This window comes from Myodes glareolus, chromosome 3 (genome assembly GCF_982192425.1).
Source record: "Myodes glareolus chromosome 3, mMyoGla1.1, whole genome shotgun sequence".
In the NCBI taxonomy this organism is placed as follows: domain Eukaryota; kingdom Metazoa; phylum Chordata; class Mammalia; order Rodentia; family Cricetidae; genus Myodes; species Myodes glareolus.
The window spans coordinates 69894137-69915295 of record NC_142028.1 but is presented as its reverse complement, the minus strand read 5'-3'; the positions used below and the strand labels follow the sequence as shown (position 1 = coordinate 69915295).

The following is a 21159-nucleotide window of genomic DNA, read 5'->3' as shown; positions in this document are numbered from 1 at the left end:
AGTGCTCTTGACCTCTGAACCATCTCTTCAGCCCTAAAAAATTATTTTTAAAAATTACAATGGTCACTCACTGTTATACCAGCATTGGAAACCTGAAACAGGAGAATTAGGAGTTTGAGGCAAATTCTAGACCAGCGTGGACCAAACAGTGAGACCCTGTCTCAAAACAACAGCAAGAAGAAGTAACAGTGGCATCCCTTCCCCAGCACAAGCCCAACTGCTGCTGTTCCTTTTCTATGGGACCAAGCTGAAACACAAAATATTCGGTAAGCTAATTTACTGAGTGATTAATTCGATGACTATGTTCTGGACTGGAGATGTGGCTCAGTGGTAGAGTATTTATTGCCGGCTTCCTAGGTACTGCTCAAAACAAATAAATGAGATTTTAAGAGCCACTATGCCAGAAACTGCACAGGAGTGGAGAGGGTAAGCCTCAGCCTGGTCCTCAGGGAGCAACCAGCTTACTGAAGTAGCCAATAGTTGAGAGAGAATCATTTTTGAATCTTCCATTTGAGCTAGTTTTTTTGTCTTCTGTCTTGAGCCATGTTCTTGTTTCTTTGTTTTGTTTTGTTGAGACAGGGTTTCTCTATGGAGCTTTGGCTGTTCTGGAACTTGCTCTGTAGACCAGGCTGTCTACAGAGCCTACTCTGTAGACTCACAGAGGTCCACCTGCCTCTGCCTCCCATGTGCTGGGATTAAAGGCGTGCGCCACCACTGCCTGATATTGAGCTATATTCTAAACCTAGATGGGAACAATGAAGCCTGGAGGGAAATAGTCCAATATATGGCCAATAGAATGTGGGGAAAAGGCTCGAAAACAAAACTTATATAGGACTGTCTAAAAGACCTGGGCAGGAGAGGGTGGGGGGTGAGTTTGGTGGGATGGCTCTGTAATTAAGGACACTTAATGCTCTTTCTGAGGACCCAGGTTCAATTCCCTACAACACACCTATCAGGTGGCTCACAACCTCCTGTAACCAGCTCTGAGGATCTCTGTCCTCCTTGGGTACCTGCACACATGTGGTGCACAGAAACTCATGTAAGCACACACACATACACACAAATTTAAAAAATAACTAAACAGGATTGGAGAGATGGCTCAGAGGTTAAGAGCACTGATTGCTCTTCCGGAGGTCCTGAGTTCAATTGCTAGCAACCACATGATGGCTCACACCCATCTGTAATGAGATCTGGTGCCCGGAACACTGTATAATTAATTAATTAAAAAAATAACGGAAAAAATCTTTAAAAAAGTAAATAAAGAGCCAAGAAGGACACACCCTCCTTCACTCTAGGAATGGTATCCTCCACACACTTCCATGTCCCATCGGCGGACAGGAAGAGCTTGCTAGTTAGGCCTGAAGAACACGCAGCAGTTCCTAGCTGGGAAAAATGACATAGGAATTGGAGTCAGGCTTTCCTCTGAGTCCCAGCACTTGCTGGCTGCAGGCTTTGTCAAGCAGCTTCACTCCTCTGTCCCGTTGTTTCTCCACCTGGAAAAAAGAAACGGTGTCTCGGAGTACATCAGGGCGGGGCAGTCATTTAGAAGAGTTTCAGGAAACTATAAAATATGTGAAAAGCTGAGGGTGGAATTAACTCGAAAATAAAAGTTAACATTCTTTCCGTTAGGATAACGTGATCATCTTCCTTCTGCCTTTGATTTGGTGCGCTGAGAAAGGCGTTCCTCAGACAGCCTGTCCAGAACTGGGACGCCAGCGTATGTTTGGACACCATACCAGGCTCTAGATGGTAGATCCTCATTGAAGCGGGAGACCCACCCACTGGCTAATGATTGACTCGGGCATGCTGGGACTTGCAGGCTGGCTGACCATCCTGTGACGCCAGGGCCGTTGGGAAATGTAGTCCTTTGCCTCGTCCCGGACATCGGTGTCCCACCGGCTCAGCGGTGACAGCTTGGGAGGTAGGCGGCAATGACAAGGGTCTGAAATAGGTGCAGAGTGGGAGGGCGCTTGCAGGCTGGCTTTTGGGGCCTCTGTCCTGTGGGTACCAGAATGGACACCCCGGCCTGCAGCTGATGCAACGGGGCCTGCTGGGTGCGGTGGAGGCAAGGAGCACCGGGACACTTTTCTATGCTCCAAGGAAAAAGGAGTGGGACTGGGTTTTTCTCTTTTATAAGACTCTCCTATCGGAGAATAAGGAGATGTCTGTCTCCTATGCCTATTTGGACACGTTACCAATCTTCCCCAGAGATGCGCCAGATGGACCATAACTGCTCCTTGCAGAGGGAGTCACAGCTATGCTCAGAAGCCAGGGACCAGCAAGTATACTGTACCCCCACTGGGAGCATCTGGTTGCCTTCTCAAAGGGTCAAAGGAGCGAAAAGTCATTCCCTTGAAACGTAAAGAAAAAGTGTAGCAAAGAGAGGAAGGCCCCAGATTCTGCAAAGGTCTCTCCTTCCACCCCCACAGCCCCCTGAAGCAGCTCTGTTGAGCATGGGAGGGTTCTACCTGCCCTACACCGGAGTTTGACGGCTCAGCATGGACCAGTCTGTGGCGATCCAGGAGACGCTGGCTGAGGGGGAGTACTGCACCATCATATCCTTGGCATTGGGAAGTGGGAGGGAAGGTGTGGAAATATCTGTCCGCTCTCTCTCTCTCTAAGCCATACGGAAATCGGTAAACCAGTATTTACTAAGTATTCACATGGCTCTGGTTTCTCTACTAGGTGCTTTAAATATGCAGATATCCTCCCAACAAGCTGTGAAGTTGGGGATTATTATACCCATTTTGCAGATGAGGAAGGCTCAGAGAAGTGAAGTAATTGGCTGAGGTCACACAGTGAGCGGGAGGGAGGAACGTGGCAGTGGTGAGTGGAGTGGGCGGGATGGGGGAGGCTTGTTCTTGGCTTTCAGTTTTCCTTCACCCAGAGCAGCAGGCTGTACAAGGTGTGCTATGTAAGGGAGACAGCAGGCAGAGCCGCCTGCTGGGACTGGTGCGGTGCCGGCTGGAAAACGCCACCCAGGAGCATGCGTAAGTAGGATCAGCTCGCCCTGTGCAGGCCAAGGGTTGTTCTTCACTGTCCTCCAACTTGACTTCAGTCATCCTGTCTGAGTCTCCCAGAGTAATTAACATAATGATAGTATTCTTGGAACACCACGTTCTAAGCCCTTTGTAATCAGCAAGATGTAACGTGGAAGCTTCTAGAGAAGAGGCAGTTATCACACCTGGCTAGATTCTGAGCTGGCGGGAGTGCCTGAGTTCAGATCCAGACGCTGTGATCTTCATAGTGCGTTTACTCTGAGCAAAGATCAGAAGGCTGAACTGGATGTAGGAGCTCGCACCAGTAATCCCAGAAAGCTGAGGCAAGACTGTCACAAGTTCCAGGCCATCCTGGGCTACATAGTGAATCTAACTAAGCTAGCCTAGGCTAACAGTGAGAGAGATGATTGCTCAGTGGTTAGAATGTGTACTGCTCTCGCAGAGGACCTGAATTTGGTTCCTAGCACCCACACACACATCTAGTGGCTTATAACCCCTGTGACTCTAATTCCAGGAGATATAAATCCCTCTTCTGGACTCTATGGGCACTTGCACTCACATGTGTGCATGTGTGCATGCATATGCACGCGTGTGTGCGCACATGCACGTATGCATACACACACACACACACGAGTGAGTTAAAAAATATAAATAAATATTTAAAGAAAGAGAGGGAGAACTGGAGATGGGTCAGTTAGTGAAGTGCCTGCCACACAATCATGAGGACTCGAGTTTGGATCTCCAGGACCCATGGAAGAAGCTCGGGTGTGGGGTGTGGTGAGATGGCTAACTGGTTAAGAACATTTGTTTCTGCAGAGGACCTAAATTTGGTTCTCGGCACCTACATCAGGCTCACAGCTACCTGTAACTTCAGCTCCATGGGTTCAGATGCCCTCTTCTGGTCTTCGTGGGCACCTGCACACTTGAGGCGCACGTGCACATACACACACACACACATACACACACACATACACACACATCTAAAAATAAATCCTAAAGAAGTTAGGGGAGATAGAGAGATAGGCGGATCCCTGAAGCTCACTGGCTAGCTAGTCTAGCTGAATCAAGGTGTTTTAGGTTCACTGAGAGACTCTGTCTCAAAAAATAGAAATGTAGGGGTTGGAGAGATGGCTTAGAGGTTAAGGGCACTTGTTGGTCTCTCAGAGAACCTGGGTTCAATTCCCTAGCACATGGTGACCCACAACCATCAATAACTCCAGTTCCAGGGAATCTGACACCCTCTCCTGCCCTCTGCCAACAGCAGGCAGGCACACATATGGCACCAGTACACATGGAAGCAAAATATCCATACACATAACATTAAATGAATAAATTTAAAAAATAATTTTAAAGAGAGGAGAGTGGTTGAGGAAAGATACCTGAGGGTCACATATGCTACACAATAAAAATTTAAATATTAAAAAAGAGATTAATGGCTGAGAATGGTGGCACAGGCCTTCGATCCCAACACTTGGGAGGCAGAGGCTTGCAGGCACCTATGAATTCGAGGTCGGCCTGGTTTACATAATGAGTTCCAAGACAGCCAAAGCTACGTAGAGAGAGCCTGTTTTGAAAAAAATGTTCATTCAGTGTTGCCTAGCAACACTGCAAATTCCACAGGAGCAGAGGGAGTAAATAATACCTGTGAAGGTCTTACAGCTTGTAAGTGAACCTCAGGGTCTCAGAGCCAGGAGGAAGGGGGCTTTCGACATTTTCTGATCTGCCGCTCCAACTTGATAGGTGGGGAAACTGAAGTCCAGAGAGCTGAATCGGCTTCCTAGGTTTACACTGTTCCTGTCACTCACGTGCTAGATGGCACCAAATCGGATTTTCTTCCAGCTGTGAGGAGTTATGTTTTGATGACCTCATCCACAAACTACAGCTTTTCTGGGCACCGTGGATGGAGAAGGCTTGAGGCACAAGTACGACTAGGGCACTGCCAGCCACACACTAGGGACCTACAGGTTACCACTAAAGAAGTATTGGCACAAGACACCCCAAGACCAAGTTCTCCGCACAAAGGAGACTTATTTGCCTCCGAGGGCCAAAGGGCAGGGAAAAGAAACAAAGACAGGAGATAGAGGGTAGGGAGAAGGCAAAAGGCAAAGGAGAGGGGAAGGGATGTTTTCCCAGAGGGATAAAGGATTGCATCTGGAGGGGAGACAGATGCGGACCATAGGCAAACAACAGTTTATAAGGGCAAAAGGGGAAACCCCATATTAGGATGAGGTGTTTAATTTTGGTTGGGCATGTTAATTAGGAAGTCAAAAGGGGGCTTTTGGTTGCTAGACTTCAATACTTTGATAACTGGACACTGGTGGTCAGCCTCAGGGAGAGGAAGCACCAGTAAGGAATTCGTGGCTTCAGGTTTAGCAAGTAGAGGGGATGGGGGAAGAGCAAAGCCTGCCAGAGCCATGCTTGCCAGACTCAGGCCTTCTAGAGCCCCTTCAACTACAAGCACTCCAACGCTGCGGGCCTTTCTTTGGACTGCCAGCTCCCGAATAATGACACAGAGACTTCTTATTAAGTATGAAAGCTTGGCCTTAGCTTAGGCTGGTTACCAACTTGCTCTTAAAACTTAAATTAGGTTGGGCAGTGTGGTGCACATCTTAAATCCCAGCACTCGGGAGGCAGAGACAGGCGGATCTCTGTGCGTTTGAGGTCAGCCTGGTCTACAAGAGCTAGTTCCAGGACAGTGAGGTCTACACAGGAAAAACCTTTCTCGGAAAAACTAAAAACCAAAACCAAAACCAAACAAACAAACAAACAAAAAACCTTAAACTAACCTATTTATATTAAACATTCTGCCACGCCACGTGGCTCATTACCTCTTTTCAGTACCTCACATCCAACTTACTCTGAATCTGGCTGGTGAATCTGCCGGCTCATATTCTTCCCCAGAGTTCCTATCTCTGCCCAAAAATCCTATCTGGCTAGCTATTGGCCAATCAGCTCTTTATTAAGTCAATCAGAAGGTGCCTTAGGCCAGTGAGGAAGGACATTTTTTTTTTTTTACATGCTTGCTTTATTTAACTTTATTTATTTATTTTTTATGTGCATTGGTGTGAGGGTGTCAGATCCCTTGGAACTGGATCTTCAGACAGTTGTGAGCTGCCATGTGGGTGCTGGGAATTGAACCCATGTCCTCTGGAAGGGCAGTCAGTGCTCTTAACCGCTGAGCCATCTCTCCAGGCCCTTGGAAGGACATTTTTACATACGAAAAGATTATACCAAGACTACAAAGTGTATCTCTTCTGCTTTGTGTCCTCAGTCTCTTCCTGTATACACACCGGAGGATGGCCATCACAGGAGACGATGTATCCCTGGACCAGATAGTACCACTCTCAAGAGATTTTACGCTGGAAGAAGGTGCTAGTCGGGCTGGGTGACATGAATGACTCTCTTCTGATCCCCCATCTCCATCATCTCTGCCCCTACTATAGGGGCGGGGAGGGATGGAGGAGGACGTGAGACAGGGGTGCTGAATTGCTAAAGGCATTCTCATTTCCCTCCCTCAGTGTCCCCAGATGGTGAACTCTACATCCTTGGTGAGTAGTCTTTTCAATCTGGGTTCCTGCTGGGGCACTGGGACAGAATCTTAAGACAGAGAGAAAGGTGTAAATGAGAACATTCCTCAGTGGGTGTGATGCTATGTGCCAGGAATCCTAGCATGTAGAAGGTTGAGGTAGGGGGATTGCCTTGCCTGGATGATGTAGTAAGTGTTAGGAATATTTCCTAACTGAGCCACTCCACCGACATAAAATAATCCCAATCAAACCAAAATCAGGCCAAATTAAAAGATATCCAGGCGGGGGCTGGAGAGATGGCTCAGCGGTTAAGAGCATTGCCTGCTCTTCCAAAGGTCCTGAGTTCAATTCCCAGCAACCACATGGTGGCTCACAACCATCTAAAATGAGATCTGATGCCCTCTTCTGGCCTGCAGGCAGACACACAGACAAGAATATTGTATACATAATAAATAAATAAATATTAAAAAAAAAGATATCCAGGCTTAATTAGACACCTGCACTCCCGGCTGGCCCTGAGGGGAAACGGGAAGCTGCCAACAGGACCACCGGAGAGGAAGAGGGAAACCATGCGTTTATTTTCTGGGGAGCAGTTTATTTATTTATTTATTTATTATTTTTTTTATATTTATTTATTTATTATGTATACAATATTCTGTTTGTGTATATGCTTGCAGGCCAGAAGAGGGCACCAGACTCCATTACAGATGGTTGTGAGCCACCATGTAGTTGCTGGGAATTGAACTCAGGACCTTTGGAAGAGCAGGCAATGCTCTTAACCTCTGAGCCATCTCTCCAGCCCCCCTGGGGAGCAGTTTAAATAGCCCGTGGGAGTGCTTTTGGCCTTTCCTGGGGGAGGAGTCAAGGTTCAAGGGGCATAAGGGAAGGGCCTCCAAAGTCGGAGGCCGAGGCTGGGATTACAGTGAGTTCTAGACCAGCCAGAGTTATAGACTGAGACTCTGTTTCAAAATCCAACAACAAAAAAGAAAATGCTTGGGTTGGTAGGATGGCTTAGTGGAGAAGGATACTTGCTGCTAAGCGACTACCTGAGTTTGAGTCCCAGAACCCACTTGGTAGACTGAGAGAACTAGTTTCTGGAAGTTGTGCCCTAGCTGTGACACACATGTGTGAGCATGCACGTGTGAGCACGTGCGTGCATACACACACACACACACACACACACACACACACACACAAATAAATAAATGTAATAAAAAAGGAGACTTTCCTGATACCCATACTGTGGTAACTGAGACCCTGAGTCAGACTGTGTCCCCACTACCCGCTGTTTCCATCCCTCACCCGCTTGTCACTGCATTTAAGTCCTCCCGGTGCCTTCCATCACCTCAGACATCACCGGTTGTCACCACAGAGCTCGCTCTTCCTCCTCTTCTTCATTTTTTTGTTTTCCAAGACAGGGTTTCCCTGTGTAGCTCTGGCTGTCCTGGAACTCACTATGTAGACCAGGCTGGCCTTGAACTCACAGAGATCTGCCTGTCTCTGCCTCCCAAGTGTTGGAATTAAAGGCATGCACCACCACCACCCCGCTGAGATTCCACTCTTTAAAGCACATTTTAGTCCTTAGCTTCTGGTGGCCTCACTTCTTGCCTCCTCTCTACAGGCTCTGATGTGACGGTACAACTGGACACAGCTGAGCTAAGGCTTGTATTCCAGCTACCCTTTGGCTCACACACCAGAACGTTCCTCCAGGAAGTTGCCAGAGCCTGTCCAGGTAGGGAAGAGCCAGATTTCCAGGGAAGATGGTGTTGGCTGGAGACACTACAGGCGTGTGTCACCACAGCTGGCCGGCCTTTGTTTCACTGTTTTGGGTTTCTGAACCTGAGTGTTAACTGGGCCATGACTCTGAGGATATGGGGCTTCTTCCAAGCTAGCTGGCAGTCCCAAATTCTCTATATCCATAGCTACAACTAAGAAAAGTCTGTCAAATGTACTCTGCCCTTAAACTCTACTCTGTTCCCCACTGCAGCTGAAAAAAAAAAAAAAGAAAGAAAAAAAAGTCTAGCTTTGACCCAGCAGAGAGACGTTAGTGATCACTTGACAGAATTTGTTTAGCCAGGCAAGCAGAGGAGTGTTTGTATACAGAGCACAGAACCAGAGTTACTATGCAAATTCATGCTGCCAGGCGCTGGGGCTCAGGTGCTCACCCAGTGCCATTACGGAGGAGTTCCTTTAAAGCTAACATCTTGTCTCTGCAGGAGTGTACGGAGGGTTTGTCTCCTATTGTAACTGCCCACATTACCTTTTGGCTCCAAGCATCTCACGAGAGATGTGTCAGGAGGGTTGATGGCTTTGGAGACAAATTGGCTTTAGGGGGTAAAAGGAAATCAGGCCAAGAATTATAGAGCCTTGAATGGTTAAGGAGTTTAATTGTTATTCTATAAGCAGGAAAACTTTACCTCTAAATCGTAAAATAATAAGATAATAATTTTATGATTGTTAGTAGTGGTTGTAGGTAGGGATAATAATAATTCAGGTTGGGCAACCCTAATGTGGAAATAAAAACTAGAAATCCTCCAAAAGTCAACCTTATTTTTTTGTTTTATTTTTTGAGACAGGGTTTCTCTGTGTAGCCCTGTCTTTTCTGAAACTTGTTCTGTAGACCAAGCTGGCCTCGAACTCACAGAGATCTACCTGCCCCTGCCTTTGAGTGCTAGGACTAAAGGTGTGTGCCACTATAACTGGCTCAAACTTTGTTTTTAGCCCAGGGCTGCCTCAAGCCTGCTATCCAGCTGAGGATGACACGGAACCTCTGATCTTCCCGCCTCCACCTCCAAAATGCTAGGAGTACAGGTCCAAACGTACTTACTTAGTTTTCTTTAGACAGGGTCTCATATAGACCAGCTTTGAACGCCTGATCCTCATAGCTCTACTTCTCCAGTGCTAGGGTTACAGGTGCGGGTCCCCATGCCTGGGTTTTATAGTGCTGGCATCAAAGCAGGCCTAGCGCAGGCTAGAGCGCTACCCTACTGAAATATAGTTCCAACCCTTTCATTGTTACTTCCTTGTTGTTTTTCCAGACAGGGTTTCTCTGTGTAACATCCCTGGCTGTCTTAGAACTCTTTCTGCAGACCAGGCTGGCCTTGAACTCACAAAGATCTGCCTACCTCTGTCTCCTGAGTGCTGGGATTACAGGTGTGTGCCACCACCACCCGGTTTAGACTCTTTTCCAAGACAGTTAATCTTTTCCATAACTTTACTAGGTAGGTATTAACAGCATCTCAGGCTTAGTGAGGGCAAGTGCCCTGCTTGCCTATATGACTAGCAAGCTAGTAAACAGCGGGTGCATCCTAGGTGATCCAGGACTGGCTAGATGTCCTCTGGATCCTGAGGCTTTTGCTCCAGGGCTTCCCTGGCCGATATCTTTCTTTCTACGTAAACTGTTCAGAGACAGCTTCCTGGAGGAGGTGATGTTGAAGCCCAGACTATAAGGAAGAGCAAGCATTTTTCCCCCCAGTCAGGCAAAAGGAGGGGAAAGGGCAGCGGGGCTTAGGGGAGGAGCAATTGGAGGGACTGAACTTGGAAAGGTGTGGAGAGAGCTGAGCCAGGAGAAGCTAGCAAAGGGCAGCCTATGAAGAGTAACAAAGTACAGAGGGGCTTGGACTCTGCCCTATAGCTTGGGCAGAGGCCTTACAAGAGTTTCCAAATGTTTCCAATAAGCTTTGCAAGTTTGAGAAGCCCTTCTGGCAACATGTATGGAGGGCCGTGAGAAGCTGGAGCAGGGAAAGCAGTAGAACAATAAGAAGGTATGTGCCACCATGGATCAGGCATAAAGAATGAGGCTTAGGGGGCTGGAGAGGCCGCTTAGCAGTTGAGATAAGAGCACCAGTTGCTCTTGCAGAGGCCCTCGTGTGAGTCCCAGGGCCTACATGGCAGCTCATAACTATCTGTGGCTCTAGTTCTAGGGGACCTGATACCCTTTTCTGGTCTCTTTAGGTACCGAGATTTGCAAGGTACACATGTTTATTTATTTATTTTTATTTTTTTCGAGATAGGGTTTCTCTGTAGCTTTGGAGCCCGCCCTGGAACTAGCTCTTGTAGACCAGGCTGGCCTCGAACTCACAGAGATCCGCCTGCCTCTGCCTCCCGAGTGCTGGGATTAAAGGCGTGCGCCACCACCGCCCGGCTGGTACACATGTTTAGATGCTGGCAAAACATTCATTCACATAAAATAAATTGGTTTTTAAAAATGAGGCTTAGACCAGGGACATGGCCATGGGACTGGGGAAGAAAGGTTAGAGAGATAGCGAGGAAATCATTCCGATGAGGTCAAAGGTACCATGGGGCTGTGAGTTTGTGTGGACAGCTTTATCCCAACTGATCAGAGTAGAGCCTGTACATACTGGCCATGAGAGAAACACTTGCTGAGTGGATGAACAGAGTGCAGTGTTGTTACCTGTGGTCAGGGTCTGGGCTTGGTGTTTCCAGGTTCTTGGCCTCTTGTCCAAAGAACTCAAAAGAAGGGCTCCCATGGATTTGCAAAAGAAGCAAGCTAATTTCAGCAAAGCAAAGGTAGCGAAAGCTGTAGAGGGAGACACTGTCGAGACTGAGAGTGGGCTGCCTGAGTAGGGGCACTCAAGGGCCCTGTGCTACAGCCTAGTGTTAGAAGGAAGTTGTTACTAAGGGGTGTAGTTTGGGTGGTTCTCTATTTTGATTGGTAGGTTTATATTCATTTATTCATATATTCATTTTTTTCTACTATGCATACCCCTTCCCATAATGCCTCTTGATTTTAATCATATGCATTTCCAACTGTGCACAGACATAAGATGGTAAGTAGAGACTTTTCTCTAAAGGATTATAGAGGATACAATGTCACCTTACTGCCAATGCACTCACACTAGTTCAGGCTGGGTCAGGCCTTCTATCTTTCACGTGTAGACAGATTGGGAGTAGGACTGAATAGAAAACTGTCTAAATGTGATTGATATCAGAGGTGGGGGAACTAACACTATTGTTCAGAGGTGGGAGCATGTGTAGCCCATCCAGGTACGAGGCTGAGGTGGTTGTGAAGTTGCACTTCAGAGAGGTGCACTGTTCAGAGAGGGGTGTGTGTGTGCACAGTATGTGCAAGTGAAGGAATTAGGAAGCCAAATGAATTATTAAGAGAAGTGTGGGTGTGTATGAGAGAGAGAGACAGACAGACAGAGATGTAGAGAGTGAGAGATTGATTGATTAAGGATATGTTACTTTTAGGCTTGAGTGTCTGTCTTCCAGATCTCTTACTCTCTTCCTTGTTCTTTCCTTGAGGGTCCACATCCTGCCTGGGGTAAGCAAGAGGGAAGTTATGTACTAACTCTTATTTCTCTGACCATCACGACAAGGAACCTGGGTGACAGGGACAGATCTTTGGCTATCCACCAGTCAACACTTATACTTTCCATATGAAGGGATTGGGGTCCAGGATGAGCTCCAAGTGAAGGAATCAGGCTGTCCTCATTAATCCTCTCTGGGTAAGGCAGTGTCTTGGTCAAGAAACAAGTAAAGAAGGGAACACTCACGTTAATGAGTACCTACTGTATGCTAGACATTTTTTCTAGCTATCTAGATAATGCAAAACAAACCATACTTATTTTTTTCACGTGTGGAGTAATAGTAGTAAGGAACGTTTTATTCATGACCCAAGTTTTAACAAAAGCCCTAGATCTGGTAACCCCAATAGTCTAGTCTTGCCCACTGATTCCAATTTTGTAATTAAAGAGACTAGTAATGGCCAGGTATGGTGGTACACACCTTTAATCCCAGTACTTAGTTGGCAGAGGCAGGTGGACCTCTGTGAATTGAAGGCCAGCCTGGTTTACATAGCCATTTCCAGGACAGCCAGAGCTACATAATGAGACCCTGTCTCAACAAATAAAGTAAAATAATTAAAAAAAAAAAGAGAGAGAGAGGGGAGCTGGAGAGATGGCTCAGAGGTTAAGAGCATTGCCTGCTCTTCCAAAGGTCCTGAGTTCAATTCCCAGCAACCACATGGTGGCTCACAACCATCTGTAATGGGGTCTGGTGCCCTCTTCTGGCCTGCAGGCATACATGCAGACAGAATACTGTATACATAATAAATAAATAAAAAAAAAAAGAGAGGGGCTTTTAAGTGTTGTGTATAAGCTGACACAGAAAATGTAAGACACGTCACCTGAGACCATTCAGGAGCTGAAGTAACAAGATAGGTTTTGACACTAAAGCCCACAGAATGCAACAGTTTTAGCTGAGACCCCAGCTCAGCCACTTCCTGTATAAGAACATGGGTGGTTCTTTTACTTCTTCAGGCCTTTGTTTATGATCTATTCGATGGAAAGGGAGAGATAAACTTGCCTTACCTAATACTCTAGGGGTTTTGTGACAGTCAGCTGAGGCTGGCTGTGAGTTGGTACTAAGGAACACTGAAAACAATTTGAAAGCAGTGTCCAGCCATGACACAGCCCAAGACTTGAGCTTAGGTCTCCTCAGTATGATGTCCTTGCAAATCCAATTCAGCTGGGTCTGGTTCATGCAGTTCTACAAGCTGAGCAGGCAGGACAGCAAGAAGGGTTTAGCAAGAAGGGTTAATGCCAGGGATTGGGAGTCAGAGGCAAAGGTTGCTCAGGAATTTCTGGAGAGGAGAGTGCCAATCGAGTTAGGTGTACCAGAAGGTTGTCTTGTTCCACCCTCCCCCCCTCCGGTTTTTCGAGACAGGGTTTCTCTGAAACTTTGGAGCCTGTCCTGGAAACTAGCTCTTATAGATCAGGCTGGCCTCTAACTCACAGGTCCGCCTGCCTCTGCCTCCCGAGTGCTGGGATTAAAGTTGTCTTTTTTTTTTTTTTTTTTTTTTTTTTTTTGTAGACAAGATTATTTCACTATATTGCTCAGGGTGGCCTGAAAGTCTCAATCTTCCTGCCTCAGCTTTGTAAATGCTGAGATTACATGAGTGTAGCCCAGGCTGGTCCTTAATTTCTGATCCTCCCAATTCTACGTCCTGAGTTCTGGAATTAGAGGTGTGTCCCCCCCCCCACACACACACACCAGTTTTATGTGGTACTGGGTATCGAACCCACCGCTTGGTGCATGCTAAGTAAGCTCTCTACCTATCTACCTCCCAAGGTTCCCAGAGAGCTAGTCTTAATGGTATATTTCATTATAGCTTATATCTGGGTTATCTGGAGTGGCCAGGAAGTTGCAGATGGAGGTTGGCGGTAGTTAGATCCCCCAGCCCATTCTTCAGTGCCCGCATCCGGTTAAGTCTCCTACTTAACACCCAGTTTGTGGCCTTGCATTTAGCCCTTCTGAACTTAGTTGCCTTCTCTATAAAATTAGGATAATAGTTCCCTACCTAATAAAGTTCGTTGGATAATGACGCAGTCCTGCTTTGGCAGAGCACTTTCATCTTCATTTCTGTTAAATGCATTTGATTTCCGATCCACGCTGAACAAGAAGAAAGTGGGCTCGAAGAGTCTCCACCACACATAGTCTTACAGAAGCACAGCCGGTTTTTCAAACCCGTGGCTCAGTCTGTGCTCCATTGTCCCTGCCGCAGGTTTTGATTCTGAGACGCGGGATCCCGAGTTCCTGTGGCTGTCTAGATACAGGTGCGCAGAGCCAGAAGCCCAGTCGCTGAAACCGCGCGAGTGGAACTCGGACCCGGGTACCCCGAGCGGGTGCACGCTTATTGGAGGAGGCAGGTATCAGTCTCGGAACGCACGGCGAGGATTGGAGGATATCTTGCTTTAGTAGCAGCATTCTGCCTGGGGGGGCGGGACCACGGAGGAATCGGTATTTCTATTGGCAGAGGAGGCGCACGGGGGCGGGCCCGTGGGAGGACGGAGAGCGGGCGGCGGGATGAAGCGCTTGAGGAAGCAGACTGGGAAATGTCGGCGGGCGGCGGCTTTCGGGAGCGCGACTGTGCAGGTTGGGCGGTCACTGCGGAGCGGGGCTGCGGTGTCGGGCTTTCGGGAGGACTGGCGGGTCAGCCAATGGCCTTGTGGGACGAAGGTCGAGCTCTTGACCACGGGCGAGGCGGGGGGATGCTAAGGCTCAAGTTCTGCTGGGAAGTTACTCTCCGCCGGGCGAGAGGGCGACAGGCCGGTGGTCCGCGGGTACCCGGGAATCCTGAGGCAGAGGGTTTAGGGAAGTCGCGTTAGTGGCCGGGTGCGTGACCTCGGACTGCTTGTTATGCCTCTCGTCGTTTCGGTTTCTCCAGCCGAGGTAGTTCCTCCGTCCTGGCCTTGCGAGGGTGGCGAGTGTCGGGGGGGTGTGCGCGACGGTGACAAGAATCGTCTTCGCATGAGGTGCCGTGTGTGCTGGCGCTCCCTGTGCGCCACAGCCGCTGGGACAGAGTGGCCCGCGCACGTAACCGGAGCGCAGGGGAGCCCTGGCTATCGTGAGACCCTCAGGGGTGGCCCTCGGGGATGAGGTGACAGGTGAACCCAACTACGTTTTTTGCCACTTGTCCATTGGTTGGATAATGTGTGGCACAAAGGCTAATTGTTGAACCCGATATTGTCCTTTGCAGAGGGAGAGAGAGGCTCGGGGCTGAAATTTGGGTCAGCCCTATGGTTTAGGGCTCGCTGCTGGTTGTTTTTTTCCCAAGGTGTTGTCCACGAAGCATCAGGCTCCTGAGGCCTTGGCGCAATCCCGAATCCCCATTTCTACCACTCCTGTCCGTCCTCTGCTGGCGATGAAAAGCCTGTCAAGTGGCCTTGTCAAGTATGGTTTGGGCCAGGACATTTGCAATGACAAGACTTGGAAAGTATGAGGAGTGGGGCGAGGTGACACGTTGGGCAAGTGTTTGTAAAAACGAGAGGAAGCTAGGTAGCAGAGGACTTCCTCAGCCTTTCCTTCCTCGAAACTACAGCGATGGCACCGAAGGGCCCCCCCCCCCCCCCCCCCCCCCCCCCCCGCCATGGCACAGATAGTGCGTGCGCCTCTAGGGCTTATCTCAAGGCCCACTGTGCGCCTGTTGCTTCAGTTTCCACTACCTGCTGGCTTGTGGTACTGGCACTGGGGAGTTTTTAAGATGAACCAGAAATGCCATTCAGTGGAGAACAGGCCCAGTGGCAGCGCCAAGAGGTGGGTCCTGGGCATGGGAGTTTTGGGGCTTCTAGTAGAGAGAGATAGAGCATGAGAAATCAGGCCAGCCAGCTCTGGAAAGGGTTATCTGCCCCAGGGGGAGAAATGTGCCCTGGTCGCAGAAGCATTCATTTCGCTTCACAAAGGAAAAACTGGCCACATGGTGGACTTTGCTTTGATTTTTAATTCAAAAGATTCATCCCCGTCATAATACCCAACAGTGTGTGAGATTACGTGAGTAGCCGCTAGGTTGCTGCTGTTGAGATTGGAAAGAATGGTATCCAACCAAGGCCCTGTTTTGTTTGGGTCACAGAGTTGCTCTGGCATCCACAGAGAGTTGCTTCTTCTGTAAGAGATGGAAGGAACCCTTTGGGCCACCTCTGGATGCACCAGTAGATTCAGCCTCAGTGGAAACAAATAGTGGATTTTGATTCTTGCCATGTGTAGACTGTCAAAATACCCACTTCCCCAAAACCTGGGGAACTAACCCGGGGCAGAATGCTGCCTCTCCCTCTCAGTGCTGTTTATAGCCAGGTGTGGTAGCAGATGCCTATAATCCCAGCAGGACTAGGAATTTAGAGTTATCTTTAGGCATACCTGTGAGCTCAAGGCCAGTGGTCAGTTGGACTACAGGAAATGAGACACCATCTTACTAAAGCAGCAACAAAAACCAAAACAGGCCAGGCCGTGGTGCACACACCTTTAATCTCAGCACTCAGGGAGGCAAAGGCAGGTGGATCTCTGTGAGTACGAGGCTAGCCTGGTCTACAGAATGAGTTCCAGTACAGCCAGAGCTACATAGAGAAACCCTGTCTTGAAAAATAAACAACAAAAGCCCAAAAGAGGCTCAAACAACAACAGGTAAAGCAGCTGTTCTTCAGGAGCTGACATCCTGATGGAGAAAAGTCTCCCGTGTAAGTAGGGCTGAGGAGGCAAAGGCTCCGTCTAGCAGCAGGGTGGGCTTTGTAGGGTAAACAAAGGCATCTGGAAGGTCTAGATTTTTGGGGGGGCAAGGTGAATCTTGTTTTCACTGCATCCCTTTTCCTTGTTAGAGGAAGATCTCACTTCAGTCATTCTTTCTCCCAAGCTCCTTTCTTTGGTTTGTGTCAGCTTAATTCAAGAGGCCGGGGAGATGGCTTAATGAGTAAAGTGTTCACCGCACACGTACGAGGACCTGAGTTCATATTCCGGAATCCCATGTAGAGCCAGGAGTAGAACCAGGTATACCGTCACGGCTTCTGTAATCGCAGGGTTCCTGTGGTGAGATGGGGAGGTGGCATCAGGAGAACCTCCAGAAGCTCGAAGGCCACGTATCCTGCTCTATTCAGGGATAAGCAAGAGACTGTCTCAAACAAGGAGGGAGGTGAGAACTCCGTAGACACATGCAGACATCAGGCCAAGATCTAAGCAAGGGAGCTCCGGAGTGACTTGATGGGGCTGTAGTGGGGAAAGAGATGGAGCTAGTTCTTTTTTTTTCTTTGTTTGTTTGTTTTAATTTTTTGGTACAGGGTTTCTCTAGCTTTGGAGCCTGTCCTGGAACTCACTTTGTAGGCCAGGCTGGCCTCGAACTCACAGAGATCCACCAGTACCTCCCACGTGCTGTGATTAAAGGTATGTGCCACCAGCGCCCGGCACAGAGCTAGTTCCTAAGTCTGTGTCTTCAGCGTCACGGGTGTCTAGGTGCCGGGCTGTGGTGTGGAATCCCAGTGGCTGCTGCTCTTGCTTTCTGGAGCACCATGGTCTTGTTTGGACTTTCAACAGGTCACTGTTTGAGACAGTAGCTGATCTGCTTCATTACTTCTTTATTGCTCTTAACTTTGGGACGCTCTTTCCTTCCTTAATAAGAACAGAGTGTGGCTTGGGAGGAATGTCTCATTATCACTGTCTGGCAACCAAAGAGCCTCTTAACTCATTCAGTCCCACTGGGGAGGCTGCATGGGGCTCAGTGCCATCCGAGTAATTTTGTAAAAAGTTCACTAGCATTTCCGTCTGGGTTCACGGCAGAGACCTGGAGTTGTGTTCCAGAGGATTCTGAGCAATACGGGGAAAGGAAACAGCTGAAGTCCCGTGGGGTAATCTAACCAAGTGGCAATAACAAGAACAGGAGCTGGGGTCCAGTAAAGTGACCCGTTGGGTAAAGGCACTGGCCACCAAGCCTGATGGCCTGAGTTTGACCCCTGGCACTTACATGGTAGAAGGAGAGAACTGACTCCCACAGATTGCCCTCTGACGGCCACACCTGCACTGTGGCATGCCTGTGCCCACTCACATCACACACCTGTACTCACACACAGATTCATAACAGATAAAGGAATAAATGTAATTTTAAAAATCAACAATGTGCTAACAACCAATTTTGGTGTTTTCTTTTCTTCTAGCTGATTTGAAGTTAGGCAGCTGTGTGTGTGTGTGTGTGTGTGTGTGTGTGTGTGTGTGTGTTTGGAGGCTATAGGTCACCCCAGGTGTTGTTCCCCAAGAGCCATCCATCTTGTTTTTGGAGACAGGGTCTCTCATTGGTCTGGAGTTCTGATTAGTCTAGGCTGACTGGCTATAGAGTCCCGGGAATCCTCCTTTCTCTGCCTCCCCAGCCCTGGGATTACAGGTGAAAGCCATCACATCTGGTGTTTTACGTGGCTGCTGGGGGTCGAACTCAGGTCCTTACGCTTCTGTAGCAGACACCTTACTGCCTGAGTGAGCTCTTGCTCCAGCCCTGTATCCAAATTCTCATTGACGTATGTTATGAATATTTTCCCCTGGGCCCAGGAAGCAAAGCATTAAACTCTGCCTGGCCTGTGAAAGGAAGTGACTGCTATTTATATCTCAGGGTAGCATAAAGGGCAACCTAGATTACCAGAGTCACAGAGAATGTTTAAAAAAATAGCCTGTGGGCTGCTTTTCTGTTTCTTTCATCTGACTTCTCTGTATTAATAAGTAAAACCTGTGTGACCGATACAGTCTTTCAGTGTGGAGCAGATGAATTTGCCTTGTGTTTATCCTTGAGGTGGAAGTACTGCCCATCATGTCCGTAGTTGTAGGAAGTTCTTCGGGTCCCTAAACAAATGGATTTATTTTGAGCCACCTGTTTCTTTAAACAAAACGGTACTTTTCTTCCTTTTGTTATTTCTGTCTCCATTTTTCTTCCTTGTCCCATTCAGCCTCTTGTTTCTACAACGGGCAAACCTCCTTAATTGTTTTCTTAAGAAAACAGTTGGTTTTGGAATTTTACAATGCCTTGCCTGGAACAAGAGCCATGACCCACTCAATTAGAAATGGGGCTTTATACAGAAACCCTCAGGGCCTGGCAGTTCAGGAAGAGGGAAGCATCAATATTTACTAGAGGAAGGACAATGTTGGGGCATAGAAACTGGTGTGTGTGTGTGTGTGTGTGTGTGTGTGTGTGTGTTGTTGCCTCAAATACACTATAACAACAAAAACACAACAACAAAAACAAAATAGCTGGGTGGTAGTTCAGCGGCAGTGCACACCTTTAATCCCAGCACTCAGGAGGCAGAGGCAGGTGGATCTTTGTGAGTTCGAGGCCAACCTGGTTTATAGGATGAGTTTCAGGATAGGGAAACCCTGTCTTGATAAAAACAAACAAACAAAAAACAAAAACAAAAAACAAACAAACAAAAAATTTCAATAAAAACAAAAATAGCTGGAAATGGTAGCACACGTCTGTAATCCCATTACTAGGGAGGCTACATAGATACTAGCTTGCTAGCATGTGCAAGATTCTGAATCCCCAGCACTAGAACAAGAATGAAAAAGTACTTTTCATAATTTTGTGGACTTTACAGATGATCCATATATGAACTGAAGCTAGTATATGTAAAAAGAAGAGACTTTCATTCTTTGCATTTTGATAATGCAAAGTCTGTGTCTAAATGGCCTGGGTATTTTAAAGATGAAAACTGTTGCTTCTTGGTAGACATTAGTGACCTGTCTCAACTGTCCTTTTCTTACTTTCTTTTTCCTTGGTGTGTGTATGTGGTGTATGCCTGTGTGTATACATGTGTGTGGAGTATACAGATGCCTCTGTAGGTGTGCTGAGGCTGGAAGAGGGTGTAAGGTATCCCCCTCCATTGCTTTCTGCCTCATTCTTGAGACAAGGGCTCTCTCTCATTGAACCTGAATTTTCACTGTTTTTCTGCTAGGCTGGTGACCATTGAGTTCCAGCAATTTTCTTGTGTCCTGGGCCCTTTCTAGTCAGTGCTGAACTTACAACCTACACAGCCATGCCTGTCTTTTTCTGTGGGTGTGCGAATCTAAACTCTGGTCCTCATGTTTGTCCTCATGTGTGTACAGTAAGTGCTCTGACCTACTGAGCCGTTTCCTCCCCAACCCCTTGACTACCATTCTTGCATTTGTAAAACGGGAGTAAACGTTTGCTTTCTGGAAGGAGGAATGTGTACTTAGGGGTACTTTTGTTTGGGAAACAGAGGTTGTCTATGCCTACCCAGAAGAGCTTAGACCCTGGAGATGTCCTGAACCTATCCAGGAATGGTTTCATGGTAAGAACTGCAGATCCTGGCTGTCCTGGAATTCCTTCCATAGACCAGGCTGGCCTCCAACTCAGAGATCTGCCTGCCTCTGCCTCCTGAGTGTTGGGATTAAAGGCGTGCTTCACACTGCGCACTGTTTGAGTTCATTCTTACCTAAACAATTGCAGTGACCCCTTAGTAGTCTTCCCCCTAGCTCTTCTTCCCCACCCCCCAGTTCTGGGCATCAAACCTAGCACCTTGCTCATCTAGACAGTTGTTCTCCCACCAGCCTTTCTCTCTCCCTCTGGGGTCTCCTTAAATCACACCTTGTATCACAGGCCACTCGTAGTGTCTGACGGTGACTATTGCTTCACACCCTAGTGCCTACGGAGTAAAGTTCAGGTCCCTTAGTGGCATTCAGGTCCTACACAGCTTCACCACAGCTGGCCTCTCTAGTCTCATCCACACCACGACTCAACCTTTATTCACTTCAAATGTTCTTTTTTGGTTTTTTGAGATAAGGTTTCTCTGTAGTTTTGGAGCCTGTCCTGAACCTACTCTGTACACTAGGCTGACTTTGAAATCACAGAGATCAGCCTACCTCTGCCTCCCAAATCTGGGATTAAAGGTGTGTGCCACCACTGCCCGGTGCTAGGCCGTGTTTTTGAAAAATTTGTCTGCGTGTGTTTGTACAAGCATGGAGCAAGTGTGGAGGTCAGAGGACAATTTGGTTCTCTCCTTCCACCATATGGATCCTGGGGATTAGACGGTCAGCAACAAGAGTCATGTCTTCAACCCTGGCTCCGTTTTTTATAAACTTGAACTTGTTGTTCTTGACGTTTTGCATCAGCAGGTGCTCAAGGAAAGGTCTGTCTACGCCAGCCAGATGTGGCGCATGCCTGTAATTGTAGCACATGGGAAGTGGGGCAGGAAGATCAGGAGTTTGAGGTCTCAAACTCTCAAAGGGGAAAAGTCTGCCTTTGGTTGAGCTGAGGAAACTGCACATTGTAGTCTTCACAAGCAGCATGCTCTGCCCGCTCTGTGAACCACTCCGCACCCCGTTCCCCCGCCTCCTGTTCCCCCGCCTCC

At 47.9% G+C, this 21159-nt stretch overlaps 1 protein-coding gene across 6 annotated transcripts in view; it reads left to right on the top strand.

The window, feature by feature from the left end:
* The first annotated feature begins 1778 nt into the window (after positions 1-1778).
* Inpp5b (inositol polyphosphate-5-phosphatase B) overlaps positions 1779-21159 on the top strand; it is a 68449-nt gene continuing 49068 nt past the window's right edge. The window contains exons 1-7 of one of the 6 annotated variants that reach the window (XM_048434471.3): positions 1779-1921; positions 2430-2555; positions 2896-2990; positions 6271-6368; positions 6518-6547; positions 8148-8258; positions 14055-14195. In XM_048434471.3, coding sequence (XP_048290428.2) covers positions 2499-2555; positions 2896-2990; positions 6271-6368; positions 6518-6547; positions 8148-8258; positions 14055-14195 — 532 coding nt within the window. In that variant the 5' untranslated portion in view covers positions 1779-1921; positions 2430-2498. Of the gene's footprint in view, positions 1922-2429; positions 2556-2895; positions 2991-6270; positions 6369-6517; positions 6548-8147; positions 8259-10155; positions 10291-14054; positions 14200-14331; positions 14426-21159 lie in introns of those variants that run through there. The other 5 variants (XM_048434470.3, XM_085686561.2, XM_048434473.3 and 2 more) reach the window with 5 other exon arrangements.